This window comes from Peromyscus leucopus, chromosome 17 (assembly GCF_004664715.2).
Source record: "Peromyscus leucopus breed LL Stock chromosome 17, UCI_PerLeu_2.1, whole genome shotgun sequence".
Classification (NCBI taxonomy): Eukaryota; Metazoa; Chordata; class Mammalia; order Rodentia; family Cricetidae; genus Peromyscus; species Peromyscus leucopus.
In genome coordinates, this window is record NC_051077.1 from 49,253,994 (window position 1) to 49,267,003 (window position 13,010).

Consider the following 13,010-nt stretch of genomic DNA (forward strand, 5'->3'; position numbering starts at 1 on the left):
ATTCAAGTCTTACTCCCGATCTGTTGTATAAGTGGTTGAAATGAAATTTTACCTTTTGACCCTTTTCTAAACAACAGCTATATCAATACTTTTAAAAATTAGTATTTACCATAATTTTGTAGTATTTTGATTTAAATTTTGATTAAAGTCAAAACTTGTTTTTATAAAAATAATTCTGATACTTAGATCCTGTTGCTACATTTACTGCATTTATATTTGTTCCATGATATATATTTCTTTATATTTTATTTATTTACTGTGTGTATGTGTGAGGTCTCCTGAATTTGACATCATGGAATTATATTTAGAACTTAGAAATACTAATTGCAGCACTAAATTGAGATACAAAAGAAAAAATTTGAGTTACTTTTAATAATATGAGCTTCCCTTTCCAGTGACCATGGCATTATCTGTATAGTATGATAGTCTGTGTTACTGTGGTGTATGTGTGTTGCATATTGCTGTGTAGCCAGTTTAAAATCTATCATTTACAAGAATTGGGGATTATGCTCACTAAACCTTGGCATACTGTGCATTTGCTTCTTTTGAAGAAAGGTCTGTAATGGAAATTACAGTGGGCCTGTTGTCACCCTCTGTTTGTCAGTAACAAAAGTTGGTAAGAACAAACTCCAGTGCTCTGTGATGGACATTTTTGTGATTAAATGATGGCCTATCTTCTTTGTAAGCTGTAACCTGTTCTTTGTCTGTTTTTCAGTAATAATTGAATCTCTGACTAACATACCTCCAGTTAATGAGGATACTGTCGTTTTCAAAAGTGATCGACAAGCAGCAGGGAAGGTTTGTGAAAACTTATCATACAAATTATTGTTTCTGTATTGTTTTCTCCTGTTTGTCTTAAGAGTTTAAGTAGACGAATCATCAAGTTTTAAGTCATTCTCAGTTCTTCGTGTGTTTTAAATTGCCTTACTGTCCCCTAGAATTCTGGCCGCATGGATCAGTGAATTCACATGTGGAGATTTTTGTTCCTCAGTGTGTGTTTGTCAGAGACTTCAAGGACAGAGATTCTAAACACTGCATATGACATTGCTGTTCTCCCCACAGGTACTCAGAGCTGAGTGAGTAGGATTTCCACAGGGTAGTCATAGCTATCATTTTTGTTTTGTACATTAGTCGATTTGAAACTCTTCAGATTTTAGGTTTTCTCTAAAACATGCTTTTGGAATTTAGTTCTTCCCAGATGAACTTTTTTCTTTCAGGAGATCAAAGTGAGTTACACTCAGTCAGGAAGAAGAAACTATTCTTAGGTGAATTCACATACCTTTCTCAGCTCTCTGCTTTCCATACTGTTTTAATTTTAAAACAGCTTAGAAAGGATCAAGTTTTACCAAGTCCTGCCACCTTTCACCACCTACATTATGTTTGATTTGGCTGCTAGTTTCCCGCAGGTATTACAAAGCAGTCAGTGGCAGAACTCACTGCCGTTGAGAACTTTTTATTTGGGGAAAGGCTGTGGAGGGAGGAGATGGGTGTGTGGAGGAGGATGCTGTGCTTTCCTCCTTGGAAAACTTAGGCTGGACATTCTTGGTGCCAGTGCGAATCTCCATACACTTGGGGAGAAAACAACCTTAGGGTGCAGAGAGGAAAGGAGAGGGAGAGGCCACACGACTACTGTGGGTAGCTCTCCATGCCCACTGCACTGTTTCAGAAGAAACCAGTTTTGCCCTAGCAAAAACAGAATGCTTGTTGGGGTCCCCAAGGAAGTGGAACAGAATAGAGAGGGAAAAGGAAGGGAAATTCGTTACTTGATTTTTCTTTTAATCTGAAATAAAATTACGAAAAGTGATTATTTCTCTAGTTTTTATTATGATTTTCATGAAATCTGCTTTTTTCTCAAGATAGACTTTCTTTGGGTAATTTTAATTTCAGAATACATGCTTTGCTAATTCAATCTTTTAAAAAATGGTATTTTTATGCCCCATATATATGTGAATTTTCAGACTTACAAGTGAGACTAATAAACTTTAATCGGCATTAGATGAAAGTTATGCACGGAGGCAGAAATGCCATCTATGTTTAAATTTTCCCTAGAGAACTTTGTAAACTTGAAAAGGGGAAGGTAAGCCCAGCCTTCAACAGTCTGAACAGAATTGAACAAGATCCTACCTCAGACAAAGAAGGAAATAGAATGTAGTTAGAGATTTGAACACCTTTCCTCCAAAATGGGTTGGAGCGGAGGAGAGTCTAGATATTTGTGAAACAAACCAGTGGCCAGAATAGGAAATACAAGCTATTGTAGGTCTGTTTCCTGGTAGATTTCTGTTTGGAGAAAGCATGGATGAACTCTGACCTCTTGAGTGACTAGAAGGGGTGGTGTAGCTCACCCTCCACTAGAATCTTTGCCATGGTGCATTCTGATAACTGAGTCCAGCAAGGCCGGGAGAGGAGAATTTAGGGGACTGCACACTTACTTCTGCTCCTCCGTTATTTCCTCACAGATTCTCTGTAGAAAGATGCTTCTGGGTGGTTCAGCGTAAATGTCTGCTCTTACTCCTCTGAACTTGGCTTTTTGTGCTTTTCTCACAGTGAAGCCCTGTGTTGTCATTTCATGCTAGGTGATGTGCAGTTACAACTTTCTGAAGTTGAATAGACTGTTAGCACAGGTGCAGAGAACTCACAGGAAACTGGATGAGAAGGCGCATTACCCAGAGGTTGCTCTTCAGTTTCACCCCCAGGTGTTGCTCAGCCTCAGAGCTACACTCTGAGGATCATAAGGGTTTTTTTGTGAAACAATGTTCCGATATCCTTTTAAATAATCCTGATTAGGTAAATTGCTTGATTTGAACTCAGCCAAGTTTCCCTGTGATTGAGGTCGGACTATGAATGCCTGCCAGTGCACGCTAAGTCCATCATGCTCTTCCTTGCACTTGCTAGGTGATACTTTTTTACTTAAAACTTCCTAATGGTTTACTTGTAGCTGTGAAGCACAGACACTTCAGATCCCAAGGAAATGGTTACTTAAAATGTGTGCAAGAATTTCTGTTGTTGTTATAGTGCAAACCAAACTCTGCATAGGCCTGAAGTTGTCATAGGAATCCACAGTTAAGGAAAGAAATGGAATCACATTATCCAGGGAATAAGACCCTGGAGACGAGCCTTATGTACCATGTATTACATGGTACCATATAATACACTGGTTACCCTATATTAGTGGAGTCATGGGAATTTTCTTTGATGATGTAGATTATCACTGTCTTAAACATGTTTATCCAGGAAGTTGTGTTTTAATTACTAAAGAATGTAAGATAATGAATTACTCAAGACATATATAGTATAAGCCAGTGAGATTGTTAGTGCTGACAGTCCTTTTAACCCATGCAGCTCTCGTTGAAAGAAGTCTGCTATTTTTCTAAACCTTTTCAAAGCTTTTATCTTGCTATTTTGTTAAATTGGTTTTATTTTTAAAATTAAAAGAAGCATTAACATATATTTCTGAATGTTCTCATTACTTTAATAATATTTAACTGCTTATTTTTATTCATAAATATAAGAATAGTCTTACCTTGCTAGGTTAGCAGTTTTGCTCTTTAATGATGGTGAATATAAGATTGAATTGCAAAATGAGAAAACTTACCAAAATCAAGTTACCCCAGGGTAAATTGGTAAAAAAAGAAACAATGGAGATTCTTTAATCATCATGCTTTTTGAAAATTCCATCATGGCATTACATGATACTGAACAAATTTGAAACTGCCTTAACTAGTACAAGTTAATGAAGTGTGCTAGGTCACAACGGAGGATTTATGTGTCCACTCACCAGCGTGGAGAGGAGGCAGGACTGACTGCCTTCTGACTTGCAGCGCTAGACCAGCTGCTCTGTCTTTGAAACTAAGTCAAGCCAGGGCTTCACTTGAGCGTGCCAGCATTTTATGAGAACAACATTAATTGACCCTTTATCTTTTGATTCAGAAACTTGCTTTTATATTTTCCATCATATTCCAATTTTTGACCGTCCTATAGTTCTGTGTAGCATATAAGTCATGAACATGGAGAGAAAAACTCATTGTTTGCATCTAGCATGTGCCACTAAAATTATTTGAATTGGCAAAAAAGCATACTATTTTATTTGAAAAAAGTTTGTAATAAAGCTTTTGCATTTGTAATCAAAATATGAGAACTGAGTGTAAAAAGGAAAATTATTGCTGTAATATATAAAATTGCCTTGTTTTAGCAATTATCAGTGGTTTAAAAAAATTTTTGCGACTTTTCAAATCATTATTGAAAGATATGTATTCTGTGTCTTCTGTTTTGTAGATATTTGAGATATTTGGACCTGTTGCCCATCCGTTTTATGTGTTACGGTTTAATTCTTCAGATCACATTGAGAGTAAAGGTATCAAAATAAAGGACACTATGTATTTTGCTCCATCGATGAAAGACTTCACTCAGTACATATTCACAGAAAAACTCAAACAGTAAGTGCTTCACTGCTGTGTCCTTCATGTGTTAGTCATCTCTATTTGAAGAATCTGACCCTTTGGGGTCACATCACATATTTACATTACAGTTCCTAACAGTAGCAAAATTACAGTTATGAAGTAGCAAGGAAATAATGTTGTGGTCAGGGCCACTACAACGTGAGGAACTGTATTAAATGGTCGCAGCATTAGGAAGGTTGGTTGAGAGCCACTGCCATAGATGATAGTTTCTTCTAGTTAAATGGTGGCTGTGTTCCAGAGAGCTCAGTTTTCTTTCTGTGAACGTCTTTGAGAGCTGTGATTTGTCATCAGTATTAACAGGTAGACGGTCTGTATTTTTATACTTTACCCAAATAAGCCACTAGGATCTTATAAGCTTTTCGAATTCTTTAGTTCATTGGGTTTTTTTCTATCACAAATATTATTATCCAAACTACTTCAATATTAGTATTACTACATAAGAAAAATTGCTTCTAATAAAGTTAAGAGTTTAAAGAACTATTTTTGTTTGGTTTGTTTTGGTTTAAGGCAGGGTGTCTTGTACCCCTAGCTGGGTACATTCGTATTCCTGATTCTTCGGCCTCCATCTCCCAAGTGCTGAGTTCACAAGGTTGTTCCACTGTGCCTAGCCTTATAAAACATACTAGCTGTACCACGTAAGAAGTTCTCTACCATTTTTTATATTAAATCAGGGTTCTAAACTTCATTTACTATTTCAGAGGTAAAAGTTTTGGTCTTCATAATGGATAAGTCATGTTTAAGAATCTAAAGTAGAACCACTTGGCCTAAATTATTTTTCCAGCTCTGTATGGTTAATTTTCCTACATGAATTCGTAACAGGATAGATGAATTAAATAGATACTAAGTCATAAGTCATAAAGGTTTTATATTTTAGATAATGCTTAAGCAATGGTCATTTCATTCTTTCTTGAATATTAAGATGGTACCCAGTATATGTGCCCCATACGTAACCTTTAACAGATTCCCAAAAAGGTTTTCTGAAAATGCTTACAAAATAGTTAAATAAAAACAGCTTTTTATTCTTGATTTTCAATTCTGAGAAGAATTTGAAGAAACCAGAGAAGGGAGCAGTGAGGCTGAACTATAGCAACCCTAGCGTCCATTCATTGTGATGTCTCCTTATACCTATCTGTGTAGAACTTGGCTTTTGGAGTAGAATAGTTCAGCCCCTTGGCAGTTCCAGCCCTAGCAAGACTAGGTTAGTTAGCTTTCTGTCCACTTGCTGTTTTTTATTTTATTTTATTTTTATTATTGAGAAATTTTCTATTCATTTTACATACCAACCACAGATCCCCCTCTCCTCCTTCCCACCCCCAGCCTTCCTCCCCAACACCCACCCCCACCCCCCACCCCCGTTTCCACTTCCTCCAAGGTAAGGTCTCCCATGGGGAGTTTACAGAGCCTGGTACATTCAGTGGAGGCAGGTCCAAGCCCCTGCCCCCAGCACCAAGGCTGCACAAGGTGTCCCACCATAGGCACTGGGCTCCTTTTCATGCACCAGGGATGGATCCTGATCCCACTGCCTGGGGCTCCCCTCTAGCCAGTTCAAGCTAAACACCTGTCTCACCTATCCAGAGGGCCTAGTCCAGTAGCATGGGAGCTCCTCAGCTATTGGTCCACAGGTCATGCGTGTTTACTAGTTTGGCTGGCCCTCTCTGTACGTTTTCCCATCATGATCTTGATGTCCCTTACTCATAAAATCCCTCCCCTCTCTCATCGATTTGACTCCCGGAGCCCACTTGCTGTCTTGTTGCTTACTTTTTCTTTGGCAAATTTAGGTTTTTTGCAGTAGACACACCAGCTAAGGAACTTTCCTGATATCTCTGTAAACTCCAGACTAAGGATCTTACACATTATTTCTTATACTGACTATATGAAAAAGGAACTCTGGGTTGATGTGAGGTGAACATGTTAATAACCGCTGACCAAATGATAAAATAGTCATTGTCAAAGATTGCAGTGAAATATTTAAAGCAATTTAGTTTTCATTTTGTGGCAACTTGGTATCGTTGTCATACAGATTTTAGTGGCATTAATTCCAGAGAATCTCACTTATTTTTAAGATCTAATTTAAAGTAGTGAGGACATCTGGTCAGAACAATTTGTATTAATATAGTTGAGTAACAAAGATGGCTGAAACCATGAAATGGTTAAGATTAAACAGATTTTAAAATGAGGTTTCAAAAATTATAATTATACTCTGATACTTATTTTTTTTTTCACATTATAAAACTACCCACCAAAAGTTACTAATTTCATCTCTAATGACTCATTTCATATGGGCGTCTGATACACTACACCATCCTTTGGAATATTCAGTGTTCCTCCTCCTCCTCCCTAAACTCATCATCAGTCTTTCTTTTACAAACCTTTGATTCGAGAATCACTCACGGAGAATTGTTGGTATTTCTTAGATGAGGTGAGGAACAAGAACTTGTGTCTTTGCCTCTGCCTGTTCCTTGAAGCCCTAGAAAGGGAATTGCTCTGTTGTTTTTCATGTTTCTCTTATGTGGGTTTGGAACCTTAGAAGTGAAAACCAAAAGTGAAAAACCACTTGGCACAGCATAGCCTTCTCTCACTTCCCAGTGCTGACACCGCATGTGCCCAGGTTTTGTGTCTTGTAAGATGCCTGCGTTATCTGAAATCAGTAAAGGACACAAAAGATAGTCTTTTAGTTTATTTCTATATCCATATACAAGTACAGGTTGAGCACATCTAATTTCCCATTGTGTTAGTTTCTATAAGCACTTAACAAAGTCTGATCTTTTCTAGGGACAGAGGATCGGATGCCTCTTGGAAGAATGATCAGGAACCACCTCCAGAAGTTAGTATGAGCCTTTTTTATTTCCAATTTCACAGAGCAACACATGTCTTAATAATACACACTGTTAACTGATTACTACTTATTCACCTTGTCAATCTCATTTTTATCAGCTTTGTTGATAGACAAAATGGTATTGCTTAATATTGAGTTTATTCTTAAGTTTAGTGAATGTCAGTGGTAACTGATGCCTGTGATGACTTTAGTATGCTGTCCTTTGGGGGTGGGGTAGAGTCATGAGCAGCTGCCAACTCTACTTCTAAGGTTTGTGTAACAGACTTACTCTTCTGAAACTCTGTCTCTTGATTTTATGTTTGTGTTCATGTCACTGGGGCCTTACTTTTATCTCCTAAGGTAGGCTAATAATTGAATCTGTCTGGAGCTGTGTAATTCGTTTGGGAATTGCACACAAACATGTCAGGATTATTTGTTCCCATTCCTGGTGATATAGAATTGGGTATTCTAAAGATTTTAGTGTTGTGGCTTTAGTTTAATTGAAGATTTATTTTCTGAATACTTCAGATATCTCAAACAGTGCTGAAAATCCTGGTGTGAGTCAGGTTTATGCCCACTTAAGGAGATTTTACAGCACGAATCTCTTAGCTCAGGGAGTAGTCTGTCTTGGTAGCTACTGAAATGTTAGCTAGTGATTTTGATATTGATAACTACTCACATTCTGTTGTGCTGTTATGCTTAGAGCATCTTTATAATGAAGTTGCACGTTTTGAAGTGTTTGGATCTTAAAATTGGTCATTGTTAAAATTGGTCAATTGTTAAACCCCATTTTAGACCTGAGGATTAAAGTTAATAATTTTGGTAGTGTTAAGTTCTTGTGACATTAGTTTGATTTGATTTAGTTTTTACAGAATTAAATCCCACATGCTATAAGATTATGGGTATTTTAAGGTGGGGTCGGGGCAGGAGTTGGTGGCAGACTACTTCATGAAAAATGTTGGGGTTTAATTTTATATAGTTGTTAATGATATTTTACAGTCCAGAAGAATTCTCTACTTTTATCCCATGACAAAATGCTGGGCATGCATAAAAGACCTAAAGATTTCTTAATTTAAATCTCATCTTTATCTACAATTTTAGTATATATGTGAAAAATTTATAGTTGACTTAAATATTCCATGAATTCAAAATTGAATTTGTATAAGAAAAATGATATTAGGAGATGATAGCAAAATTTACTGAAAGCAATCTCTAAAGCTGCTTCCATGACTTCTTCCTCTCCCTCTTGAGAAGGCCGTTCCCTCACACTGCAGTGTTGTGATTCTGCCATAGGGAAGAGAGGCCATGCTTTGCTTACAGAGCGTTTTTCTTTTGTATACTCTGCTCTGTTGACTGTGTGCATGTTCTTTCCTGTTCTGCCAAGAAGTCTACCTTTTCTGCTTTCTCCTTACCCAGCCCCACACTCCTTAGCACAAAGTCAGGGTATTTGGTTGTTGTATTGCTCGTTGTAAAGAATGAAATTTGAGATTATGACAAGATTGATGGACAGGATGTGTGTCTGATTTTGAGTGAACAAATCATGGAATGATATCTATGTGTATAAAAACAGCTTAGTCTTCATTACTGTTTTCTTTGGCAGCTGGCAAGGTGATGAATCTTAAACCTAAACAGGAAGTTAGACTTCAGGCCAGGGAATGTGTTTAAGATTGCTGATTTTTTCTTTTTCTTTTTTTTCTTTCTTTTTTTTTTTTTTTTGCATTTTAAAGTTATTTATCTATCTGAAGCTTTCTAGGAATTAAATAGGCAAAAAATTTTAAAGGCAAATTTTGAGTATCTAGTTTTATTAAACTCACTAGGGATTAAAAACAAACAACCTAGGGCTGGAGAGATGGCTCAAAGGTTAAGAACACTGACTGTTCTTCCAGAGGTCCTGAGTTCAATTCCCAGCAACCACATGGTGGCTCACAACCATCTATAATGAGATCTGGCGCCCTCTTCTGGCCTGCAGACATACATGCAGGCAGAACATTGTATGCATAATAAATAAATAAATCTTTAAAAAAAAAAACAAAAACAACCTAGTTTTTTTTTTTCTATTACTACTGTAGATGCTAATCCACCTATTAATAGGAAGTATTAGTTGAAGTGAGCAACCTTTTCTCATGGTTAGTGGGTAAGTAGCAGTTTGAGCCTCACCTGCAAGCGCCTACTGTTGCATTGGCAAACAAGTGATACTTGAATTTCTACTTTTATCTGCAAGGCCTTGGATTTCAGTGATGATGAAAAAGAAAAAGAAGCCAAACAGAGGAAGAAATCTCAGATTCAAGGGCGGAAAAAACTCAAATCAGAATTGAATGAGTCAAGTGAGTATATTGTTTCTGTATAGTCATTTTTGGCTTTCATGTACAAATATGTAAGCAAAAATAAAAGAAAACATCTGGGTTCTCTCTGTTTATCTCCTGATGGCGCCTCCTGTTGGAGGCATTACACAGCATAGGCTATATTGAGAGCTCTGGGAATATTTGGGTTGTTTGATCTGAAGTTGTCTTATAGGGTAAGCAGCCTAACCAACAGAGGCAGCTGTGCTTGTTGTGATTTTCTTAAGAAATAGGTTTGCAGCCAGGCGGTACTGGCGCACATCTTTAGTTCCAGCACTCGGGAGGCAGAGACAGGTGAATCTCAGGCCAGCCTGGTCTACAAAGTGAGTTCCAGGACAGGCTCCAAAAGCTACTTGTCTCGGAAAAAAAAAAAAAAAAAAAAAAAAAGATTTGCTCATGTTTAGAATTCAGTAGTGTGGCACCCAAATCACATTGTTTATTTTGACTTTCCCTCTTATAATCTGTTTTCTTTTTTAAAAATTAAACTTTTTGAGATAATTGTAGATTCACATATGTTTATTATATACTCTTTACCCTATTTCTTTCAATTGCAACTTGAAACTTAAACCTGTAATTATTATTTGAGATAATATCCTCAAGGCTTAATAGTTCTGTGACCAGAAGAGAATGTTCCTTAGTCCCTAGTCCTTCATTTGCTTTCTAGTTGTGACTGTTTACATCTTTTTCACCTCAGCATGACAAGCATCTGTGTGTGTGTGTGTGTGTGTGTGTGTGTGTGTGTGTGTGTGTCTGCTCCCTCCTCCCCTTCGTCTGTCTTGTAATGCTAGAGATCAAATTCATGGCCTTGCATCTGCAAGTGCTCTGCCCCGGTCTCACTGTCAGTGCTGTTCTCCATTTCTTTAATGTGATCGTTCCAGGAGTGTTACAGAAATGAAATCCTGTAGTGTATCACACGAGTGTTTAAAATCACACATTTGCTTTGCTGCTGATCATTCTTTCTTGGAAATCCATCCAGGTTTCTAGATATGTAGATTGTTTCTTTCTTTACAGAGACCTGTCCTGTGGGCTGATTAGAACATGAATTGTTTAACTGCTTATCCACTAAGGAACATCTGGCTTATTTCCATTTTTTTCTCAGAAATAAATTGTCTATAAATATGTTTGTACAGGTTTTTTTTAATAAATGTTCATTTCTCTGGGACAAATGCTAAGCAGGAATGCAGCCTTTCTTAGCCTTGAGTGTGGGTGGGATTGGTGCTGTGGGTTTTTTGTGGTGTTTGGATGCAGTTATTGGTAAATATTTTCTGTCTTGGTGGCCTTTCCTAATCCTTAAGCATTAAGTTGTGCCTTTTTAATTCATTTAAAACTGAGTTTTCTGTCATGTTAGTAACTTAAAGAATGGAAATCATTTTTTAACAACGATCTGGATGTATAAACCGAATTTTAATTGTGCTTTTATGTGTTTCTTCCATCAAAGGTGAAGACTGTGGGGAAGTGCACCAGAATTGGAATGCTTTTGGCTCTTCTTCAGAGTACTCAAAGGGCTATCACAACAGAGAATTTACCAGAGGCTTTCCCAGGGGTCGGTTTTCCCGAGGAAGCCACAGCAGGCCTCCGCCTCAGCAGTTGTATAAGTCAGATCATATGGCATCTCAAAAGACTTTGGGGTTTCCACCTCAGAGACAAGATAACCCTGTCCTGCCCCACTACCCCTATCCCCCTCCCATGTTTGATATGCATAACTTTTCACTCCCTCCCCCACCCCACCTCCACCCCCATCTGTAAGCATGGGGTGGGCTCCACCTAACATGGCCTCTCATCCCTTGATTAATTTACCATACTCCCTGCCCCCACCACCCCTCCACCACCCCCTCCCCCTCCTCTCCTGGAGAGAATAATTCTTCTCATTTTGGACCTTATTATTAGATATGTGCTTGTATTTCAGAAAAATATGAACTGCTCAGATTATATGTTAAAGAATTTTTTTTAAAGAAAAATATTATGGAGCTAGATTTTTTTAAAAAACATTGTAAAATACTAAATGAAAGAACTCAGTTGTATGTTCATATATATTTTAAATAACTCAGTTGTAAGTTCATATATATTTGTAACGTTTATGAGATAGTATTCATAGGGACAGTTAATCTCATTCTTGGAGAAAAATTTAATTTATGTAATATTTAAGTACAATGTTGAATCATGTCCTCCACTAACCCCATCCAGTAAACAACATGCAGAGTAGTGGTTATGGAGCAGATTTTGTTGTGGCTGTTAAATATGCCTCTATAATATGCCGAACACTGATTGTCTTTGTAGTATAATCTTAAAGATAGATATTGAAGTCCTACTAAGAGTCTTTAAAGTATTTTTTATAAACTTGACACTTGGAATTAATAATGAGTGTAAGAATTTTTTAAACTTAATTTCTTTAAGCAAGTTACAAGTGTGAAGGAGGAAGACACTATAGGCAGAAGCTTTAACTAGCTGGTTAGTATTAACCCTGTGTTGACAAACACATTGGGTCTGTAGGTCTTCATTACTTACACATATGTAAAAAGCTTTACTGTTGAGTTACTTGAACATTAAGATGTGTGGGGTATATATATATATATATGTGTCTTCCTGGTCTCTCCAGTATTTGTCATGGGTGACATGTCTAATAAATGCATAATGAAATTACCAAATGAATTTACAGTTTTTAACTAAATGAGTGTTGTTTTCCAGCATTGATGTAAACGGTAAGAATAATCAAGGAATTTGGGATCCTTTTTTGTTTTTTTTTTTAAGGTTTTATTTATTTATTATGTACACAGAGGAGGGCGCCAGATCTCATTACAGTTGGTTGTGAGCCACCATGTGGGTACTGGGAATTGAACTCAGGACCTCTGGAAGAGCAGTCAGTGCTTTTAACCTCTGAGCCATCTCTCCAGCCCTGTTTTGTTTTTGTTTTTGTTGTTTTGTTTTGTTTTTTAATGCCAAATGCTGTTTATTGAAGGAGGGAGGAGGTCTTGAATATAGCAGAGCCAGGTAGATCTCTGAGTTTGAGGCCAGCCTGGGCTACAGAATGAGTTCCAGCAAAGACGCAAAGCTACAGAGAGAAACCCTGTCTCGAAAAATCGGAGGAAAGAAAAAGAAATGAAAAAGCCGGGCAGTGGTGGCACACGCCTTTAATCCCAGCACTCGGGAGGCAGAAGCAGGCAGATCTCTGTGAGTTCAATGCCAGCCTGGTCTACAGAGTGAGTTCCAGGAAAGGCACAAAACTACACAGAGAAACCCTGTCTTGAAAAACCAAAAAAAAAAAGCGTTTGGAATTTGGGATCTTGAGTAGGCTTTCAGCAAAGTCTCTCCACTCCCATTTATTGAGAGGCCTGTGTGCTCAGTAGAGGCTCTAATTTAACAGAGGCCACTTACCTGTTACAGTGGCAAAGAACTGAATCC

The 13,010-nt window shown here is 37.5% G+C and overlaps 1 protein-coding gene across 1 annotated transcript in view; it reads left to right on the forward strand.

Moving 5' to 3' along the window:
- Window positions 1-12,256, forward strand: part of Naf1 (nuclear assembly factor 1 ribonucleoprotein) — a 29,783-nt gene extending 17,527 nt beyond the window's left edge. Inside the window, 7 exon segments of the mRNA XM_028883862.2 lie at window positions 716-798; window positions 4,273-4,433; window positions 7,230-7,281; window positions 9,494-9,596; window positions 11,050-11,331; window positions 11,334-11,445; window positions 11,447-12,256. Coding sequence (XP_028739695.1) covers window positions 716-798; window positions 4,273-4,433; window positions 7,230-7,281; window positions 9,494-9,596; window positions 11,050-11,331; window positions 11,334-11,445; window positions 11,447-11,498 — 845 coding nt within the window. The 3' untranslated portion in view covers window positions 11,499-12,256.
- The last annotated feature ends 754 nt before the right edge of the window (window positions 12,257-13,010 follow it).